Source organism: Lonchura striata, chromosome 12, assembly GCF_046129695.1.
Source record: "Lonchura striata isolate bLonStr1 chromosome 12, bLonStr1.mat, whole genome shotgun sequence".
NCBI lineage: Eukaryota > Metazoa > Chordata > Aves > Passeriformes > Estrildidae > Lonchura > Lonchura striata.
Window position 1 is genome coordinate 13375821 of NC_134614.1, and position 23312 is coordinate 13399132.

At 45.1% G+C, this 23312-nt stretch overlaps 1 protein-coding gene across 4 annotated transcripts in view; it reads left to right on the top strand.

Annotated features, from left to right (window-relative positions):
- MGLL (monoglyceride lipase) overlaps positions 1-23312 on the top strand; it is a 104096-nt gene that overhangs the window by 76442 nt on the left and 4342 nt on the right. For all 4 annotated transcript variants that reach the window (XM_021532144.3, XM_077786122.1, XM_021532152.3 and 1 more), the window contains 4 exons: positions 11188-11324; positions 12839-12949; positions 16794-16883; positions 22674-22889. In XM_021532144.3, coding sequence (XP_021387819.1) covers positions 11188-11324; positions 12839-12949; positions 16794-16883; positions 22674-22889 — 554 coding nt within the window. The remainder of the gene's footprint in view (positions 1-11187; positions 11325-12838; positions 12950-16793; positions 16884-22673; positions 22890-23312) is intronic.

A 23312-nucleotide genomic window follows, 5' to 3' on the forward strand; every position in this document is an offset into this window, starting at 1 on the left:
AAACAAACAAACAAAAAAAAAAAACCAAAAAAACAAAAAACAAAAACAAAAAAAAATAACCAAAAAAAACCCCCCAAAAAACCTAATTAAAAAACCCTGCCCTTATTTCAAATAATCCACCTGCTGCTCACCCATTGAGCTTGTGCAAAGTGGGTATAAAAAGCTATTGGCTCTGGGACAGTGGTATTTCCTTCGTGCCTTGTCAGGAACGGGGACAAATCCCATCTAATGAGGGTGGCACTGCCATACGAAGGAGTGAAGCAAAAAGGGAAAAATCTTTTTAACTCTGTGAGAAAGCTCCCTTTGGACAGGGTGATTGAGAACTGGAAGTGCAACCCATGGAGAGAGCTGACCCTGAATGAAGGGTCTTGAGATCTCAGGTTTCTTAATGACCTTTTGGCAGATTAATTGGTAAAACACCTTACTGGTATCCTAGAACACGAGTCGCTCTTTTTAGAAACATTATTATTCATTTGCCAGTTGCTTAAAAAATTATATAACCAAGAATTCTTTGCCAAGATTGCTTTGGAATAGAAAAATGCTGTGTTCTGGTGCCAAGAATATCACAGACTAAACAGAACCCACTGGGAGCCCTTGCTCTAGATGGGAACCCATGTTTATTTTAACATGTAAATAAATTGGATGAAAAATGGGTCTTTAAAATTCTTTTTTGTTGTTGTTGTTATTGATGTGGGTCCCCAATGGGTGGTCTGCATGGAGAGGAACCTTTTGAAGAGAGCTTGAAAGGAAGCTGTGTCCATCTCCCAAGACATTTGTCAGCAGCACGAAGGGAGTTCTTACATGATCCAGCTTTCATCTTCTTTTCTTTGTGATGCCTAAACTACTGTAGGCAGGGAAGAATTAGGTCTGTCTTTCCCAAAGCTAATTGATTTGATTGTTTGCTCAAGCACAGAACTAGCCAAGGCTCACATCTGGATTTGGCAGTGTGAGTAGCTGGGCTGATGCTGCAGCGTGCGGGGCAGGGTCCCTCACTTGGAGCAGTCCTGCAGGGGAACAGTCAGGAGGGCTGTGCACACTCCCATCAGCCCAAATGGAACCAGCTTTAAGCAAGCAGAAGAGCAAGAAATGAATGGCCTTTGTTAAGGAAAGAAATGGAAATGTTTTCTAGTTAAACAAGCTGTCACTTAGGAGTTAATAGCGTGTGTGTGTTGGAGAGGCAGCCCACATGGCAGCCATGCTTTGGAATAAATGGGCAGGGAAGGGGAAGGGGAAGGGGAAGGGGAAGGGGAAGGGGAAGGGGAAGGGAAAGGGAAAGGGAAAGGGAAAGGGAAAGGGAAAGGGAAAGGGAAAGGGAAAGGGAAAGGGAAAGGGAAAGGGAAAGGGAAAGGGAAAGGGAAAGGGAAAGGGGAGTGTGCAGCTCCACTCCAGCACTGGCTTTTTCATTGAAAACCCTGACATTTTGAATTGGTGCTCCAGCTGTTTTAAAACTGGAACTTGGGTCAGAAAGTTAATGCAATTGCATTTTCATCCTTGTTTTCAGCTAGGAAAAAGTAAAATTTGCACCCTGGTTTTTTTTTTGTTTTTTTATTTGTTTTAATTTATGGGATTAAAACAAGAGAAGAACATTATATATGTTTTTAAAGCTAAAATAAAATACCAAGGGAGATATCCCTTGACTGCTTGCCTCTTCCACTGAAGGTGAAACTCTAGCTACAATAGTGATATCTCAAGTCATACGTGGGGAGAAGAAAAAAAACTCTTCTCTGCTCTTAGATCAGCAGCATATAGATCAAATGAACTTGTGAGACCCTGGATTAACTCCAGCAAAGACCATGCATTTTTTTCTGCAGTATCTGGGCATTGATACTCACTCTATGTCATGACAGAATAAGTCTTTGAAGATAAACTCCATTACTAAATAAAGTCACCTCACCAATACTTCAGGAAATTATGTGCTCCTCATGAAAGAGGGCAAAATCTCAGTGCAAAACTGCAAGAATAACTGTTAAAAATTATAGTCCCTTATGAAAATTATTATAGGCCCTAAATAAAATCCCTTAGTGCTTGACTAGTTAGTGTCTCTGACTCCTTAGGGCCACTGTAAGTTGCGCTTTGCTGATTATATATCTTATATTGTGTTGTGATCTTCATCCCATAGGAGAAGAGATTAGACAGGAATCATTTCATTCATCAGCTAGAGAAATGCTTTTGCAGAGGAGCTCAACAGCTGCTCAGCCATCTACACTGGCTTTGTGCAATGTTTTCAAACCATTGATCCCAGCAGCCTGGTAGAAAAGGATTTTTCTGCCAGCTGTCTTCTGCTTTTATGTTCTTAAGGGCTGGCTTGGGAGGTGGCACTGCAGAAGGGCCTGAGGAAGAAAGTGGAATACTGTTGTGCATGTGCCTTGTGGAAAAGGAAGTGGGCTCCATATTCCTCTTTCATGGACGTTAGCTTCACCAGCCACGTCACAGCAGCTTCCTGATTTTGTGACAGGGATGACAAAGCTGCCCCACTCCAGGCAGTGTGGGAAGTGACTGTGGCATGTGCAGATTTTCATACTGTCTTGGCCCCTTCATCTCCTGGCATCCCACAGACACTTAGGTTTCTAGCCTGGCCACAGTGACTGCTGTTTGTAAATGCAGCTCCTTATTTTGCAGCACAAACACTCAGATGGGTTTTTTCAGCATGTTTGCATGAGCAACATAATGTTCCAGGAAGACTTTTAAGGAACTGCAGTTCAGAGCCAAATTCAGCAACTGCATTAGAAATGGGCAAGTCTTCTAAAGCCAAAGGAACCATGTTTGTATCCATTAGAGAAGAATTGGCTCTTAACATTGACAGAAACAGTTTGCCTTGTTAGCCAGAATTAACGACTGCTCTGATATATACCAGGTCATTTTGTTTGTCATCTCTGGAGTACAGAAAAAATTTCAAATGGCTTTAGCAAGATGACTGGTTGTCTGCTCCCTAGCAATAAGGCACAAATAATTTTAGTATAGAAAATTGACTGTTGCTTTTTTTTCCTAACCAAGACAACAAACAATATATCTCTGTGTGCACGGTTCTAAAAATATCTCATCTCTGCAAATGTGTCTCTGATGTGGGAGGAGAATGCTTTCAGTTTGCTGCACTCTTTGTGTGAGGCAAGTGAATAAAAACTACCCAGCAAATGCTGAAAGGAAAATTATTTTCCTAACCTTAGAAAGGAAGAGGGAAGCTGATGGACTTGTGCCTTCAGGACAAGGCTCTTTTTTGGTCAGAGAGAGGCAGAATTCACCTGTAGTTCTTAGTTACATGCTTCATACATAAAACAGGCAGGGTAAGAGGTAATTCTGTTGGGTACCACATCTCGTGGTTGTATAATGTGCCTGTGTGGGAAAACCCAGTGTGTTCACTGTTTCTGTACTGGAGGTGCTAAAGAAGGGATGCCCAGGACTACCCAGATGTTGGTAAGGATAAGCATATGTTGCGCTGTATTTCAGGTTCTCAAAGAACATGAAAGTGGAAGCAGCGGTGAGAGAGGATCTTCTCCTTTGAGTTCCTAATAGTTCCCACCTGATGTGAAAGCAATCTTCCTGGGAAGGACCACAGGCTTGTGACAAACTGGTTTTTGTTCCAGTGGAAAGCAGAGCTGTGGGGGAGGATGAGAGTGCACAGCTGAGGCTCAGTCAGGTGCACACTGAGACACTCAGCTCCAAGGTTTAGATGCAAAATAAGCACAGCAGCTGACCTAGATGGCAGCTTGGTCAGAGTCAAGGCAGCATGACCTATGTCTTAAATCCTAGGAGAGCTTACCTTGCTCTCTCCTGGCTCTGTGTCTCTATCCTGCTGCCAATGCTCTCCACATGAGCAAAATGAAGAGCAGGTACAGATGGGGGGCAGAAATTTCATAGCTCCCTCTGTGCATCAGACTTGATTTGGTTGAAGAATGGAAACAAATTGGGGAAATCAAACAGGAACAAGATCCCTTACTGTGATAAGTCTGTTCTGAGGGCAAGAAAGATGCTTTGTTGAGCAGGAATCAGCAGGATGATCTCTGAGGTGCTTCCTTTGTGTATTTGTTCTGCCAGTGGAACATTTGCTTTATGTGTTACTGACAATACAGGCACAGTCCGTTGACTTTTCCAGATGTTGATCGTCCTGCTTTGAAGATTCTTCCTGTTGTTTTAGTTGTTTTTGTGCCTGAATGGTGGATTAGATGTACTGCTTGTTAAACAAATAATTAAACACTGAGAGCTTTGAAATCCAGTATGTTTAATTAATGAGCTTCACTCACTTGATGAAAAAGATGTGTACTTAAATCATTACAAAACAAGTATAGTTTTTTAAGTAGAGAACTGTTATGACAATTTGAAGGGTTTACTATTCATTAATAATTTTTTCATTAAACCTTAAAAAGTCACCAAGCAGAAAATCAAGGCTTCACAGAACATTTGCTGTGTTGCCTTGTGTATTGTCTCCTGCAAATTCTCCATCTATGTGCTTTCTCCAAACTCCTCCTCTGCAAAGCTATGCTGCTTTATAATCTGGGATTAGAGTTAATTACTACTTTTAAATCTTGCTGTGCCTTGGACCAAGGTCTGTGGTGATGCCCTGTGGTGCTGGTGCTGTATGAGTGCTGGGGAAAAAAAAAAAAAAAGAAGAAGCAGTCCCTGCTCAGAGGAGTTTCAGTAGAGCTCATAAATACAGGCATCAGCTGCAATGCCTGGTGACACACTTCATTAACTGCTGCACTGGCTGCTAAAGCTGAAACACTCTGGAAAATTGTATCTGCTGCATCTTGTGCTCTAAGTTTTATCTCCAAGTCTGAATGTGTTTTGTAAAGGGCAGAGAGGAAAGCAGAGGCAGGCAAGGATCGCTTCTCCCTGTCTGTGGGGTTTGGATATAAAATGAGCTGCTGAAGTGGTGCTTTCCTATGGCACTGGGGTCTCAGGATTGGTTGGGGGCCATCAGAGTGAGGTGCCCACCTGAGCAAGCAGCTGCAAGCTCAGGGAGATCGGGGTGAGGGTTTGGGCTGGCACATTACACCTTGTGCACCAGAAGAACCATCCACATTTCTGTCACTGGCATCTCCCTCCTGTGGGCTGCAGACCCAGCATCATTCCTCTGTGCATCTGTGAGAATTTTTAATTATGTGTTTTATTTCCTAAAGCAGACAGCAAGCAGGACACAACTATGCTCATGTATCTTACCAGCAGCATGACCTGTGGTGGGGTGAGAGCAAAAAAGGGTGTGGTAGGCTCACCTACACACATCAGTGTCCAACACCAGTGAGAGGTCCATTCCATCTCCAACTTTGGGCAGAAAAGAGAAGCAGAGGACAAATCTTTCCCAAAGCTAATAAACACGTAATAGCTTCTTTTCCAAAAGCCATTTGGGCATTTGTTTTAAATGGACCTATCAGATTCCACCAAGCTTATTGATGAACAAGGCAGTGAAAGAAGAGGATCTTCAATGTGAGCTTGGCTGTGGGTTCTAACACAAATCCTTCTGCTGCACACCACTGTCTGTGCTGTAACGAGCTGCTGCCCACTGCTGTGGGCACAGACAGATTTTGCTAAAGCAGCAAAATCACCTTTTCTGACCTACAACAGCTCGTTGGGAATTGAATCACATCATGCTCAGCTTATTAAATCAAACTCTCCAGCACCAAGCCTTGCTAATGGCCCCTCTTTCCAGTGTGGGACTCTGTGGTACCAGAGCTGCTCCTCAGCTGTGTCTGGGAATCATTTACTTCACAGTGGGGGCACTTCTCACCTTTAGCCACAGAAAACTCCTGACACTCCTCTGTTAGTACCATTGCAATTCAAAATGTGGCTGTGCTGAGGGAGTGGTCAGCCTGGAATTCCTGACCTAACCCCTGGCTCTGCCTGTTCCTGATTCTCCCACTCTAAAATCTTGGAGTTATGCCTCTAGAGAGGAAAACAGATAGTACTGATGAATCCTGAGGCATCAGTAGCCTCCTGATTCCTCCTGATTGTTTCTACCATCAGTTGGCAGGGGAGAACATCTCATCCTACAGTGGTGGTGTTCTCACTACAATAAAAATGGATCCAAACCATCCCTTTTCTCCTTTGGAAACACCAAAATATGTGAAAAGCCAGGATACAAATTCTTCCTGAAAAATTACTGTTCCCTAGGCAGATTTCTCCTGTCCTCTGTCTTTGTTTTATGGCTTTTCCATAATAAATAGGGGGCAAAGGCTGAAAAAACCACATGGTGCATTTCTGCTTTCCCGTGACTGTAAGCTTTAAGGAACGGCACTGAAATTGGTGAATTTACAGCACCATGGCTGAACTCAACACTTGATCTGCATTCCCATCACCTCAGTTTCCATAGCAAAATGTTCCTGCTGAAGGTCAGAGTATCAATTCAGTCTTCACCTGAGCATCCAGGGTCAGGCTCCACTTTTGTCAGGAGGGTTGAGTACTTGGAAAGAGAAACAAATATGTATGGTGTGTGGCTGCTGTATAAGTTAGTGTTTAGAACAAAACCAGCGCAGGCACCTGAGGGTGGACAGGGTGTGCTGCCACCCTCACCCATCCCCGCAGAGCTGCGTGCTGAGGCACCCACAGTGTGCAGGGACAGCTACTGCCAAGCTCTCCTCCCTGCTGATGTTCTGCTGGTCCTCTTTCCTGCATTTAAGGACTGCTGATGTGGCCCCACAGCCCCAGCAAAAAACCATTGTGCTGATGGAGATCCAGCCCAGGCCCCCTCACCAGGCTGAGTCTGCCCAGCAAGCCCAGAGCTGGGCTGCTTACTTCTCCAGGCAGCTCCCATTTGGTTTTGAATGAAGGGAAAGGAGTGTCAAGTTGGATTGCTTTTTATTTACATGTTTTTCAGGATATCTCCAATCTGAACAGGACGTAACCTTTTTTTTTGAGGCATGTGAGCCAATGTCAGCTGAAGAGCCTGGCTGCTTTGGAGTGGTTTTCAAAAGCAAGCCCCACAGCATGAGAGAATATGGGATTTGAGGAATGAAGGGACTTGTTAGAAGTATGTATTTCTAGGGTCACAGGATCTGTTATGCAGGCAGAGTCATACTTACATGGTTATAACAAACTCCCCAGAGACTTCACACCCTCAAATACTCCATCACTGAATTCTCATCTTTGTCTTCCTGTGCAGGCAGTCAGTATTATTTTTTCCAGAGAAATGTGTAGCTTTGGAGGATCTATAATCATAGGTGGAATCACACTCTGAAGTCATGCTCTCTGACAGGACTGACTGAGTTGTTTGTTGTTCTTGACTCCAGGGCCAGAACCACAGTCTGAGCATGCTCATGCTGAAAATAAAGGAAAGAATTTAATAACTGTGACATATTGGGCCAGATGATCAAGCCTTTATTCAGATTTTGTTTGATTGAAGTATGTTATTTTGCAGTGTTGTGTTTGGTCGGAAATGGATGCTTAAACCTCCTAATTCTAGATTTGCAACTTGAAAATATGTGGCTTGGATTCTCACTTTTAAAGTCTTGTGGAAAGGGTGCCTGCAATTAGGTCAGTACACACAACCTAAAATGATCACTGAGCCACTGCAGAAACACAGTACCAGCAGTGAACCCCACAAGCTGGGTGTGAAGACAGATAGATGGGAAACAGTTTAAAAGCTTTTGGATGCTGAGTATGCTGTGGGGATGTGCAGCAGCAGTCACAGCTCTGTGCACTGCACCTCACAGTGCCCTGCTGAAACCAGGGGCCCCTGTGGGGATGGTGTGATGAGGAGCTCATGGAGCTGTGATTCTTGGACATTTCTCTGTTGTCACCCTTGGCGTTGTGTCACTTGGGTGTGGAGCAGTCTCTGGTTAGCTCCAGTGGCTAGGGGAAGGTGGCTCCCTGTTGGAGTCCAGGACATCCCTCTGGCTGCCCTGGCTGTCTCAAGACCCTGGCAGGGGGCTTGGAGACCTTGTCATGAAGTCAAAAACACCTGTGGCTTTGATTTTAGCCCATGGAAAATAGTGCCAACTTTGTATGAGGAATTACAAGCCACAAGGGTTTGAGTAGTGTGGTAGTTGAATTAATACAGGGTGAAAAAGTAGAATTTTGGGGCTTTTTAGAATGGAGTCCAGGGGGAGAAGTTGGAGGGATTTGGGCATGTCCTGACCTTCTTCTTCTTCTCTTTGTTGTCCATGCCTTGGTGTGATGGTGACACTTTTCTATTGGTTTAAGGTAGAGAAACACTGTCCAACATAAATTATAGATGTTGGCACACCATTGTAAATATAGTACACGTAGATTTTGGAATAAAATGTAAACACCACCCTGAGGGCAGATAGAATGCCATGGCCGACCTGCTAGACAGAGCTCAGCAGGTCAGAGAAAGAATGTTCTAGATAAGGAAAAATAAACAACCTTGAGAAGCCAGTGCTACACATCCAGACTCCTTCTTTGGCTGTGTGGGCTGGGAAACAAGGACTTTTACACTCTTGGGGTCACCTTGACACACAGACCCCGAGAGTTCCCCTCCTCTTGCACCCACTGTTTTGCCAGTGGCACTGGAATCACTACAGCAGATTCATTTCCAGCAAAACTCAAAGCTAATAGCTTTACATCAAGGATGAATCTGACTTTTCATTCTTAATAGCTCTCAAGGCAAAAGATCAGAGAAAAACATGTCAATATTCTTGACTGTATTGATGTTTGGTTGTGCAAATATCTCTCATCTAATAGAAGGGATCTTAGTTCCTCACCCTGAAGCTTTGTCAGCTGGGGAATTGAAATTTGCAATATACTCATTCACTGGGGGAACAAGTTTGGTTTCTTGGAGGGGAAGAATGGAAAATAGTAAAATAAAAGACTATGACCTAGCAATGCCCCTGGCTAACCTTGTGCAAGGAGCAGGGATAATATCAAAGCAAAGACTTGCATGGCTTTCCTGTCCCACATGTGCAGAGAAACTGCTGCTCAGGCTCTGTGCCATCTGAGTGGGGAACAGGAGTTTAGTATTTAAAACTGGGGTTAAAATGGGAGTTCATTAAGTTATTAATAAAAAACCCCGGAAAAATTCAAAGAGGAGCTTGTCACAGCATTGCACAGGTATTTCTTGGATTCCACAATCATTGCTTTGACTGTTACAAGCAGGGTCACTGTTATGTGGTAGGAGCAGGGGAAATACTTCACACTGAGAGCCAAGGAGGCTTTCCAGACCTCCCTCTGTCTCATCCAAAAATAGACCAAAGACTCACAGCTCCAGAGCAAGGAGTCATGGCCCATTTGCAGACCTGGGCCACGGGGGTTTGCTGTCTCTGCTTGCACAGCTGTCTGAGCACTGGAGAGAAGGAGAGACCAGAAGCAAGTAAGGCAGCACTAGAGAGAAAAAGCCATGAAGTGCAGAGCTCCATTAGGGAAAATGTTTCTCTCTCTGGACTCTTCAACTTATATTAAGCTGCTACATTTGGAGTTGAATAGGAGGCAGATAACACATTTGAGGACCATAAAGTGAGTGGACTGAATGTGTGTAAAAGTTGTAATAAGCTCACTTTCCATCTGTAAGAAAACCCAATTTAAAGTCAATAGTTCCTCTAGCCACATGCATGGTTTCACTTCTGGAGATGATCATGACCTGTATTTTAATTTGCCCTTTTATTTGTTTCTGGTCACTGATCCATGGAGGATGCTTGCTGCACCATATTTTGGCAGGATTTGGAGTGTGTGCGTGGAAAGCAGAACTGGTAAAATGCTATTTATAATTGATCAGCGTGATGTGTATGGGGTTTTTTGGCAGCCAGGGTGGCTGATTGCAGCCTCCACTGCCAAAAGACCCAGGCATGGAGACCACCTGACAAAATATTAGTTTGGGGTTTGGTTTTTCCTAGATGGAGTGAATTTAATCCAGCTTTTTATTAGAAGTTCTGCCTAATTTGCAAGGTGACATTTTTGGGTGGCTTACAAGAAAGTTGAGACCTACTGATTCCCACTGGTGTGACCACTGCCAGCAGATGTGACTGACTACCTTTGTGGCTGTGTCTGGGGTGCTTTTCTTTGCTGATCACTGCAAGGGGAACCATCCAGCATGTCAACAATTATCAGCCTCACCTCCTTTAACAAGTTATTGTCCCTTTGTGTCTGTAAATGTGCCTCAGTGCCCTCTGGAAAAGGCCTAAGGAGACATCCAGCAGGAGGGAGATGTTTAAGACCCTCTATACCCTAACCCATATGGGTGGGATGTGTTTTCCCCTTCACAGTTTTGCTTAACAACCTGCATGGAACATAAAGAAACAAGCAAAGGGCTGTTTCTAAGGACAAATCCTATTTGTGATAGACAATAACATGCATATGTGGTCAGGTAAGCATGCAAACTGCTTCCCCAAGGTGGCATTAATTTCAAGCCTTTGCAAGCTCAAAATTGCCTGGGGCTGTGTTGGTGGTGATGCTGGCTCCACCTCTGCCAGGGATGCCACTGTTCCCATGGCAACTCACCATCTCCCATTTTAATCTTCCCTTTCCCTTCCATTAAGCAAGATAATTCCCAGACACAGAGTGAGGAAGCAGTGTCCAGGTGTGGTACAATTTGCATTAACACTTGTTTAAGAGGAGGTTGCCATTGGATGCTTGCCACTGCAGGCTGTTCCAACCTCCACCACCTGACCCCTTACCTCACACAGAGGAGGTTTCCAGCCCACCCAGCACTGCAGGGTATCATGAGAAAAATCAGGACTGTGAAGTTTATGCACATTCAGGCCCTGGAAAAGGCAGTGTCCATGATCTATCAAGTTTGTACCAACTCTATCTGCTCTTCAGAATCTTTCTGTTTCTGGCTAAGATACTACACAGCAGTTATGGCTGCACAGTGAGCCACCAGACCCAAAGCATATGATCCCTGAGGCAAATCCCCATTTCCCAGGATGCAGTGACCCACCAGCAAGACAAGACAGCCCTTCCTCACCCTGATGTTGGAGGTGGCAAGAAGTAAATTTGTACTCTTAGTTTTGGATAGCAGATAGAAACATGGATGAATAGAACCCCAAATTTAGAGGCCCCTTGCAATCCCTTAACATTCTATGATTCTATGTTTATTTTAAAAGTCAGGTGACAGTCAGTATGGCACTTGACAACTCTGTGCAGTTTCCTTTGCATTTCTGCAGCACTTTTTCTGTTGAGAGATGCTTGCAGGAGAAGGTCAAGTTAGGACAGAAACAGTCCAACAGTCTTACTTCTGCCAGGTCCTTTCTTGACTGCAACCACTGCTTCAAATGACGCAGCTGTGTGCTCTGCTTTCCCCTGCAGTTGGCCATGGGCAGAGCGAGGGTGATCGGATGGTTGTCTCAGATTTCCACGTCTTCATCAGGGACAGCTTGCAGCACATTGATCTCATGAAGAAAGAGCACCCCAGACTACCTGTTCTCATCCTGGGGCATTCCATGGTAAGCACCATCCCCTACCCCTCCCAGCAGCACAGGACATGTGTCATAGTCTGGTGATACTCATGGGGATGGCAGGAAATAACTCATTCCACAGCAGCAAAACAAAACTACAAAGAACCTTCCCTTCAACTTCATTCGCTGATTGATTTGCCAGCATGCTACAGCCCTGAGATTTGCCTTGAGTAAAGACAGTCCTTAACTTTTCTACCCCCACCATGGCCCTAATTAGCCACTTGCCACGAGAAGCCTGTTTTTTAACATGACCATTCATTCCTGTGCTTATGTGGTAAGTCTCACCAGCTCCCTGCAGCATCGAGTTTCCCCTTTCATTTTAACCAGTAACCAGGAGGTTAAGCCCTCCAAGGCTTTGTAAGCAGCATGGGGATGAAGCATGAAAATACCCCGTAGCCTTATTCTGTTAAACAACCTAACAGGAAAATGTACCAGGGATTAAGGCTGCAAAAACAAAGGCACTGATTTGGTGAACAGATCTGAAGCCTGATTCTGACAGCACGGGCCAAATCCCTTTATTCAAGCTAACAGTATTCCCACTGATGTCATTGATCTGCCCTCCCTGCCTTCCCCGAGGAGAGGAAAATGAATAAGTACTTTGGGATTCAGTCCATGCTCAGATAAGTAAGTGTTCTGGCATAAGAAGGCATGGCATGCTCTGAAGGGCTCCCTTGCTCCAAAGCCACTGTGTAACAAGGAGCAATTTCCCAGTGAGGTCTTTGAAATCCTTCTCGTTGCTGCTCCATTTAACAAGCCCCTGGCTCTCCAGAAGTGTGGAAGTTCACCAAATATTTCCCTTGGCAACTAATCCTCTGCAAAGTTTCCCCAGCAAGCCCCCCGGCTCCCTTCCCTCTGCGCCCCTAGCCACCAGCCCGTCCTCATGCGGGATGGCTCAGCCTGCCTCTCATTTAGCTCCAGACCAGGGGCTGGGTGTTTGCTGCCAGCCCTGGGCACAGCACTGCGGGGCTGGAGGGGCTGGGGACACTGGGGAGGAGCATATTTAATTCCCATTAATTAGTGAAGATTTTCACGTGCCTGTGGCAGCGTTGCTGTTGCCCAGGTTACCGGTGACACAGCACGGAGCAAGCGCGGCTTCACCGCATCTTCTCCGTGAAGCACCAAGTCTGTCAGGCTGATAAACCTCCACTAATTTTTCAAGTCCCACCTGAACTACCACTTCAGACATTTTCTTCTTCTCAGTCCTTTAAAGTAAGGAGGACACAAGGCATCCCAGGGAGCTCATGGGCGTTGCATGGAAAGTTGAGTTCAGTGTGATGTGAGGGTTTATAGCATGAGAACAGAAACCAGATCTCTTCTCCCCCACAAAAACCAGACACTTCCAGTGCTTCTACTCCCCCAGCCTTCCTTGCTGACCACACTGCACTCTCAGTGGGGCAGAAGTAATTGCTTGCTTGGACTAAACCTCATCCAGTAACAGGATTACTATACAAACAAGATGTTGGCACCTGTATTAAGCTGTGGGCTGTTATTTTGCATTGCAGGGGGGAGCCATCTCCATTCTGACAGCTAGTGAGCGACCCAGTGAGTTTTCAGGCATGCTGTTAATCTCTCCTTTAGTGGTAGCCAGCCCAGAAGTCGCTACTCCCATCAAGGTAAGAGCAAACCCGTGTTGCAATGGCCACCTTTCTCTTCTGCAAAAGGAAAAGTGTTCAGACCTCTGGCCTTGAAATGCAAAACCTTGCAAAATCTGTGCCACCCAGATGCTAGTCAATACTTTTCTTCTAAGTGCCTCCCCCACAGTTCCACCTACTTTTCAGAAGGGAAGCAAATCCTGAACCTGTCCAGAAAAACCTATTTAAGCAAGAGTTGGGTACCGGTGGTAGCAGACTGTGCTTTCTTCACCTCAGCCCGTGGCAGCCCACACAATGCTGTCCTTTCCCTTCCTCTCCTACAGCTTTCTTCCTGACTCATGCAGACTCTGGTATAGTTGCAACACAGGCTGCTGGCTAAGTCAGGCCAGGGTTATTTTTGGCATTTGGGGGATGACCAATTTCTGAACAGAACTAGAGCTCCTCAGTCTCAGAAAGCCTTTATGAGCCTCAAAAGAGGCTTCCAGCTAAAGCATCACTGCCCACCTGCATCCCATTTGGCTTGGTACCATAACTGGTTCTTGTCCAGACCACCTATTTTGATTTGCATTTAGGCTTTATTCCCCCTCCCATTTAATTCTCTCCTCCTTTTTGCATTCTAAAAAGAATAAACAACAATCCTAAAACAAGCTGGAAGCAAAGGGAAGGAGCAGCTAAACCAGTACAAAGAACAGAGCCTTTCATTCCCACAGGACTCCTTCCTTTATCTTCTCTCCTTAGACACTTCTCCTAGGGCTAGCTTCTTGTTTTAATTTACTTCTAAGCTATTTCTCCTTTTTTTTATTCTTCTGTGAGAAAGGAGACAGATTGCCTCAGCTCTCAGTAAAATCCTGTCCCAATTTCTGCTGTAGCCAAAGCCATCTAGGGACCTCACAAATCATTACAAGCACCGAAGGGTGCTTTCTAATCACCTGTTTTACACTGAAAAAAAATGCATTAAGACCTCTAGCCTTAGAGATGCAGGACCCTGCTGAGATCTTCACCAACTGGATGCCAGTCAATATTTTCCTTCTATGTGCTTTCTCATAGTCCTACCTAATTTTAAGAGAAGAAGTGAATCCTGAAGTCATCCAGCCCAAGTAAACTTATTTAAATAGGAGCCAGAGTACCAAAGTCTGGTTTTAGGAGGCCGGTTACTGATTCTTCATGGGTGAGGCTACATCTGGCATAAGTGTCCTGTGAGCACCAGTGCACCTGCTTTTTCTTACCTGGGAGATTGAAAAAGAGTAATAATGAAGAAAAAATAATAAACAGTCTGAATATGAGAGAGACTGTTAGCCTTTTCTTTCCAATCAAGGGAAATAGAGAAAGATTGCTAGGATTTTGCTAGATGCTAAACCCTTTCTAAAACAAGGACTCACCAGTTCTGTGGGAACTAGCATTACTGTAGTCTGGTTTGTTGCAGAACTGTACCAGATGTTGCTTTATTTTCCTGTAAGAAATAAATGCAATGATGCATCACTTAGGTAGGAAATCCTATTCTCTAACTGACGTATTTTGGAGGTTTTTAGATGGTCTCATTCCTAGAAAGTCTCTCACATGCAATATTACAAGAGCACAGTCAGTTTCTTTTTCTTTCAAATCTTTTGTTGCATCTCAAAACTGATAAAAAATTAATTAATCCTGAAATAGCTCTGTTCTGTCACACTCAGTTGAAATCATTTCAGGAGTTGAAAAGGTATTTGCAAGAGGAAGGATTGAAAACAAGCAGAGTATCCCTGCATAAGCCACATTTTCCCATAAAGCTGTGTGTTTTTTTTTCCTCTGAGAGTCAAAATACATTTCATGGTGATTGTGCTTCTGAGGAACAAAGGCTTAGTTTTCCCTTGGAACTGGTACGACTTCTCAGCCCTGGGCCATTTCCCAAGGACCATTGCATTCATCCCTTTGCTGGGGAAGTTTCCAGCTGAGCAAGAATTTACCTTGGCCTGAACAAATGAGGGCTCAAGACAACAATAACAGAGAGCCAGATGACACACAGGGTCCTTCAGACCCTCTTAGAAATACCTTCCCTGGCTGCTGAGCCAGCCCTGGCAGCAGCAGAGGCACAGCATGTTCGCAGGAGGATCAAATGCTGCTCTTTGTAGAAACAATTTCACCAGTGCCCTATAAATCCTGTGTCCTGAGGGAAGCATCCAGTTGCAAATCCAGTAGAGTGAGAGGGATCTTGCTGCCTTCCCCTTTTTCTTCTCAACTGACCTGGACAAAATTCAGCTCTGAATCTTTGCAGTTTCAAAGGCTGCAGAGACAGGAGTCACATATGCTGGCAAAGGGCAGAGCAGGGGTGAAAGAGCATCCCCTATTACATTTCTGCCACTGAATGCTTTGAAATCAGGTGGGCAGGACAACCCCTTAGGAAATATTCCCTGGAGTTTAATCCTGTACTGACCCTCAGCTATTGTTTAAGGATTCACTACACAATATTCTCTCTTTACCTTTTGTGTTTTCCATTTCGCCTCTTGCTGATCTATTGCTTTCTAACCAGACTGGGCATCACTTTGCTCACTGTCTTTCAGCCTGAATCTGCACCCAGTAACACTGCAAAGGATTTTTCCTAAGATGTAATCAAAGTGGAAGAATTTATAGTAATTTTTGTTGTTGTTGCTTTATTCCTTTATTCTGTTCAGTTTGGCAGAGATGACAGCAGGTTCAGAGTCCATAATCCTGCCTAGGGTACATGGAGGTGCATAGCTTAAATTGCCACTGCCTGGAGTTAACATGAAATGAGGAAAACCCCATTCCTTCTTGGATCATCATAAACTCACACCTGCCTTGTTGTGGAGTAAAAACAAACTTTGCTGACACAATGTCATAGCCAGGGAGGGGCTCAGGATACTGGCAGGCAGTGACAATGGTTCCTACTCATGTCTACCCCAAGATAGACACGTGTTCCCAAACCTGCTGTGAGTCTTTACTGCTCTTCACTCCTCAATGACTTTGACTTCAACCTTGTGTTACTCCTCTAATATCATAATTAATCTGTCATGTGTCATCTGTGATCTGAAGTGCTGGGGAGTGCTTCAGAAATTATTAGGTGTCTGCAGAAACAGAGGGCACAGGGGGCAGCCTACTTCCAAGTGTTAGCTGTGAACACCACAGGGCCATAAACCAGACCAATGAACACTAATTGTGTATTTTCTGACTTAAGCAGTGATCACTTAATTAAAGGAAGCTATCAAAGATCAGAGCAGAACTCTGATATTGTAGTGCTATTGAAATGAAAGATGTTACCCTTTCTTCTACCAGCAGTTTCCAGCCTGGGCTGCTCAATGCTTTTGTGTGTGGTTCCCAGGAGACGTGTGAGCAATGGATTCCCTTAGCCAATGCATGCACACTTGGCTGTTGTTTATTTACAGGTTCCCTGGAGAATAGGCTTATCAAAACGAGTGCAGCCTAGGCAACTGCTGCAGTGGCACCCAACATCCCTTATGCACTGAGCCTGAGATCAGGGCTGTGGCAGCAAGGAAAGGGCAATAAAACACCAAAACCCAGCCCTCTAAGAGCTGAAAATTACCTTTTCCTATCAAAGTACTTAACTGAGCCCTTTCAGAAATTAACTTAAGAATGAGGAAAAGCCAGAGTACAATGAAGTTGTGCTGCTACATGTGGATGGACAGCTGACGGCATTTCAGTCTAGCACACCCACTCCCTGCTCCCAGGAGCAGTTTAAACACTTTCCTCGTTAGGAGAAATGTTTCAAATATAGGACAGATCTTTCTCCAGAGATAGCTGACAATTCTCAACTGTTTAACTCCTGTGCTGATTTCCATCAGCTCAGGATTTGGGTCTCTATGCTCCCTCTCTTCCTCTAACTGGCTCTCTGACCACTTCCTTTCCTCTCCCACAGGTTTTTGCAGCAAAAGTGCTCAACTTTGTGCTCCCAAACCTATCACTGGGGTCGATAGATCCAAATGCAATTTCCCGAAACAAGAAAGAGGTGAGAACCTTAATTCCATTTTAACTCACTGTATAGTTGGTATCTTGTCCCAGTCCTGCCATTTTTCTTTTAGAAAAACCCACAAGTGTTTTGCTAAATCAGGAGGGCAAAAATCTGTGCTGGTGTAGAAAGGTGACATATCTCTGAAGCCAGTGGAGCTGACTGCTCACAGAAGACTGTGCTAAACCAGCTGCTCCTCCCTGGGGTGTGCTTTGCACCCACAGCTGCTCTGGGTACCAGACATGACAGAGAGCTACAGGTACAGGGGGAAGCACGTGGGAGCCATGTCTCTATCTCTGCTGCACCACCACCACTCATTACAGCAGCAAAACCCAGCTCAGGTAGCAAGCACGCTGCTAAAGTCAACTCTTCCACCCCTGCTCTTTGCAGTGAAATCATGCAAAACCCTACAATCCTAGGGAATTTGTTTTCCTGCTTCCAAACCAGGAGCACATAGTGCAAAATGCATTCAAGCAGAGGACAAGAACACGCTTGAACCAAAGAACTTCTTCTAAGGTCTCCTGGATCACACTCTGACTCTGCTACAGCCTTTCCAAACAAATTATATATCCATGCTGCACCCAAGAACAATACCTCAAGGAGCTGTAATTGAAGCAGCTGTTGTAACAACACAGCTCCAGCCTCACCACTGTGAATGTGCATGGAACTGTGCTGGGGTTGAGTTTTTATAGTGCCACAATAGCCTGGGACTGGTCTCCCACTCCCACTCACTCCTGGTAATAACTGTGTCAGCCTGTTCATGCCATCACGGCACAAACAGGTGCAGTTGCAACTGCTGCAACATCACCTAAAGAGGGTTTTTCCTTCTCACCATTGTGGGAAGAGTGAAAAGAGATGGAAACCATAAGTGAATAAAGGTGCTTAAGCTAGACCTGGAACTTGGTGCATTTCAGAAAGCACCATTTTTTTCTTGAATTATAGAAAATGGCACTCAAGGGTGTCTCAAGAGCTTTGCTGGTCACTCGTTCCTGTGCTCCCACACCAGCTCACATCTCACTGACAGATGCTGTAATTTTCCCTGCTGTTCATGCAATGGTTCCTACTTTAACTAGGAATTAATAAATTGCCTTTGTCTTTGGTCGAGGAGGCAGCTTGACCAGCATTAGGACTGAAGCTGAAGGGAACAGGGGCAAAGACAGTGCCAGCATCTGTGGAAGTGCAGTGCATTTGGCCTCGGCATATCCCACATCTTTGACTCACCTATTCAGAAAACTGGAAAGCAAAGAGTTTCCCAGAATAGCCTCAAGGCTCAGGGTTGCTTCTTGGCACTGCCAGAGGGGTTTTTGTTCCAATGAGTTTCAGTTCACTTATCCTTGAATAGAGCATAAGATTTCACTGTGTTGGAGGTGGAAAGATCCAAGGAGCTGAGGAAAAGAAGACAGGACTAGTGTGGAGTGAGATCATGTGCATCCACTGATGCACCATGTGACATATGCTCCAAAGTACCATATGAAGCTGCACAAAATATATGCTTGGGAAGAAGACTGACTCCAATCTAGCTGTAAAAACCTGTTCTTAATTGTATTCAGCTGCTATAACTCACGGTATATAATTCAGAGAAAAGGTTTAAATTAGACAATCAATTCACTAAAATGACACAGAGGAAAGTTTTAACATCTACATTTGTACTTAGAGGATAAAAGCAATCAGTGCTCTGGAGGAGGAGAGGAATTGGAGAGCTTTATTCCCTGCCTGAAGAGTGAGCATCTGTGACATGTGGGTCTTCACCTGCTTCTGCACCGATTTGTTATGTGACACCTGAACTCTGCTGAAGGTGTTTTAAATTTAAAACATTTAAGGATGTTTTAAATACACCTCCAAGAGCTGGATCCTCTGCTGGAAGATGCAACTGCTGCACTTGATCGTTTTGTAGGAGAAAAGTGATGATGTAGGGACATCCTGAATAATAATAATACATTTAGGAAAATATTATTAGTAAAGTAGGAAAGTCAGAGAGCTCCTGAAATTGGCACACAGTATTGACTGAGTTGTGGTGATGTTAAGAATCACCACAGCAACCACTGGACATACTTTATAATAATTGCTATTGTATTGTCTTTCTAACCACATACTTGCTGCTGCTTCATCTGTTCTGTGATGCTTCAAGTCTCTAAAGCTTCCTTGGAGCAGTGTTTTGGTCTGCCTTTTCCCTTTCCATGGAGCAAGGGAGAGCCTTTTGCAGTGGATAAAGGTGTAGGTCTGCTTCATTAGAGCCTGCCCATAATGGAGATGCCTTCCAAATGAGACACCCTGTGTGCTGTGCTGCCTTCTCACCTACACATGAGCACACAGCTGATGGGTAGAGCAGCTGTGGGTAGTGATGTAACTTTCCTGACCCCCTTCAAACACCAGGATTTGATGGTCCAGGCACTTACTGAAAACAAGATAGCATTTTGGTCCTCTTCCTGCCTCTAAGCACACTCCACCCTCCTTCTGGATTCAAGACACTCAAATTTAAAGCACACAATGTGCTGGAAACATCCATTATTTATATGTTATATGTACTCTCCTGCCAGACCAGCTTTCTATTCACTAGAAATATTTTTGGGACAACATCCAAGAATTTCCTAGTGACTTTGTGTTCCCAGAAAGCTGTCTTCAGGCTGTGGGGACTGAAATACAGAATGATATAGAGATGTTTGTTTGATGTTTGCTGTACCAGAGGGAAAAAAAGAGAGCAAGAAGCAATCTTAAAAATCAGTCCCTATTATTCCAAGGAGGAATGGCATCACAGTGACAGGAACTTCTTTGCCCCAGTAATCTTTGTTAGCTGCTGTTGACTTAGTGGAATGGTCCCCCTGACTTAAGCCTTGTTCCTGCCAAGTCCACATAGGATGGGCTGCAATAGGAGATGCAGACCTCTAAAGAGGTCAATGTGATGCAGCAACCTGATGGTTGCTTCTGTCTTGGAATTACATAAATATAAAAACAGCTGTTGTGAGAGACCCTGGAGACCTTTGCCTGACAGTGTCTGGAAGCAGTCACAGGCTCTCCTGGGATCACCTTCTGTTCTTGCCCCCTATCTCAGAGCTTGGTGCAGCAACAACAGTTTTGGGCTTGCAGGGTTTGCAGATTGTAGCCTGCAAAATATAAAGCCCATTCCCTGTCTTTCCTCCTTCCCCAGAGAGCTGCTGCTTGGCACTCACCCCATGCACTGAACATTAACTCTGACAAGGATTCCTGTGCACTGATACAATACTGCCCCTGAAGTCCTGATCATTTTGGGTTGGCAATTTAGATTTGGTCTTTTTTTTTTTTTTTTCTCCTGCCATCAACTACACAAAAATATTTGTTGGCTGCTAAGTAGCTAAAAAATCCCCATTCTTTCAGAGAAGAGAAAGAAAGAGACCCTTCATGTCATTCTTGTAGCATTTATGGGGCTGGGGTGGGGCCAGCTCACATGAATTCATCAACACTGTTTTACTCCATGGGAAGGGACCCTCTGTAAATCCATCCACCCATCCCTCCTGAATCCCTACTGCAAAATCTCTTACTTATTACATTCAATTTAAAAAACCCAAACAAACCCATCAAACTAAAAAATAATCAAACCCAGTCATATCAAAACTCTGATGCTTTAGCACAGCACTGTGACATAGGTCCAGATTAGGCTGAAGCTAGTTTCTAAGTAGCCAATGCAACACAATGGTTTTGCTCAAAAAGCTGATGAAAGTCACCGTGTTTGGCTGAGCATATCAGGGTGGACCCAGCTGCCAACACGAGAGTGAGCTGCACCTCACCATGTGCTTGGTGTTCTGAAATCAAAGCTGAGTTTTTCCATGAGCACATTCACAAGGGAACAATTTACTCTAGACACAGGCAGCTTCTTGCCCTGTTTGAAAGACTTTGGAGGGCAGAGAAGGTACAGCTGAACAGTGCAGGGGATGAAAGATGCAGATGGAGCTTTCTGCACCAACAAGCTGGCTGGGCACTGGGATGGTCCATGTGGAGCCAGAAGGACTGTGAGCTGTTCAGTCTCTTCTTCCCAGGGCTGTTAGCAGGAGCAGAGGATGTTTACCATGCCTCAGTGTCCTAACCACAGTCTCATCTTTGCAGTTGCCTCTTACAAGCAGTTTTCCAGACCCTCAGCAAGCACATAATTCTTTGAAAGGGAGATACCATGTGTAATATCCTAATATGATGAGCTCTGATGATTACCTTTGTCTCCCTGCCAAAAATTACCCCTCACTTCAGAGCAGGCATAATCTTGCACAGAGACCAAAATACAACAATAGCCTTAATCAAATCCTAGAAACATCCACCACTTCCAAGGATCCCTAAGTGAGTTCTATGACAACTAGAATTTTTCAGTCCAACTCCAACTCAAAGTGGAGTGGCTGTACAGCTGTCCTCCCTGGACATCCTCAGTACTGTGGGCTGGGTCTGAATGGTGTAAGCCACTAATAGTCCCACATTTCCCCCAGACCTTTCTTTTGCTGCATGTAGAAATAGGAACCATGAATTAAAGCAGTGGGAGATTGTAGGGACTGGAAGTAAGAAAGTAATGGGGAAAGAATTGTGAGCATCAGGTTGCCTCACTGCCACCTCCATTTCCAGTGCTTTGTGCTCCAGCACATTTGAGATGACAACAGGAGAAACTGGCTTCCAACCTTCTGGCAAGTGAATGCATCCAGGTGGGAAAGCCCCACCATGTTCTGCCACCCTGAGAATCTCATCTCATCTCACAGGGAATTGAAGACAGACTCCACCTCAAAACCTTTCTGTCCTACATTGCCTGCCTGTGCTACACCTACCCTACACATGGCTACGTGTCCTTGGGTGGCCTGTTGGGTCACCTCCTACCCATGGTCCCCTCAGGGCAGGCACAGGCAGAAGCAAAAGGACCTCAAGTTAATGCCAGGGTAGAATTTGAACAGACCCCACTGCCTGTGAGGAGAGGAGGAGTCGGTTTTCAGCTAACCTATAAATAACCATCATTTCTATAAACATCTGCCAGGGTTGGGAGAAACTGGAGGCTGTGCCAGAGACCAGCCCATAATCAAAGCATTCTGGCAAATATTGCGATAGTGGGGTCTGTGTGGGCCGTCTCCACATACAGTATACAAATATTTACTGTAGATTTGCCTGCTGCAGTAACTACTCCTTCCTAGCAACTTTCTCTACCAGCTCTTGAGCATTTTTATCCTTCACAATCTGGCTGAGCAAGTCTTTGACAACTTTTTTTTTGCCTACCACCTAATACCATCATTTGCTGCCTTGTCTGTCATGCTTTGCAGCCAGAGATGAGCCTTTGGCTTTGCAGTCACCACTGTCAGTTGTCTGGAGGTTTTGGTCATGATCACCACCCCCGGACAGGGAAAGAGAACATTTGAGCCCTCAGCAGAGAGAATATTGGCCTGGAGAACATCAGCTTTCAAACAACACAGTCTGAAGAACCCTCTGTAGAAGAGATATCACATTGGAATGACAGAAGGGCACAGCAGAGGAGAAAAATGCAGGCAGGTGCCCCTGTGGGAATGGTCTTTGTCCAACACTGGTTGTTTCCCTGCAGGAGCTCCTGTCAAAGAGCTCTGGCTTGAATATTTTCTAGTGGTGTAAGAGAGAAACATGCAGCAAAGAGTATGTCAGGTTGTGTGAGCAGTGCTGGTAAGCCACAGTACCTCGACCTTGACTTGCTGGCCGGATGTCCTGAGAGAGCAGGGAATGACTGTGCAAGGCAAGGGAAGACTCCTCACTGCCTGGCCGATCTGCTTTTTCGTCTATGCATGAAATATTGCTAATCTTAAATTACCTCTTTCTCCCTGCCAGATGGAGTCTTACACATCTGATCCCTTGGTCTACCACGGTGGCATGAAGGTCTCCTTCGTCATCCAGCTGATGAATGCCATTGCCAGAATCGAGCGAGCCCTGCCCAAGCTGACTCTGCCCATCCTGGTGCTACACGGCTCTTCCGACAAGCTCTGCGATATCAGGGGCTCTTATTTCCTGATGGACACAGTGCAGAGTCAGGACAAAACGCTCAAGGTCATCTTGCTTTCCTGATTGTTAGGAGATTGTGCTGTCAGGGTTGGCCTGAGCATGAGTGACTGTGAGGGGTGGGAGCCTGCTGACCTCCGGAGAGCTGGAGGCAAGGAGAGCTGGTGGATGGGTGAGGCTGGGCAGGTGACAGCCCCTTTCAAAGGGAGGTAGCCCAAGCTCAGCCCTCCCTGGGCTCAATGTGGTGGCCTTTCACCAGCTACAGCCAGGCTGGGGACAGGGGATGGTGGGTGATCTGCAGGTCTGCCCCTGGAGGGTGTCCTGGACATTCTACTTGGTGTAGAAGTAGAGCAAGTCTCATAGGCAGGTAAAGCGTTGACCCAAAAAGCTCTTCTGAACAATGCCAACTGTGTGAGCACCAGCCTTACCTCATGTCCCAGCGTGTAAAGGTGCAGGAAGGTCTCTCCAAAA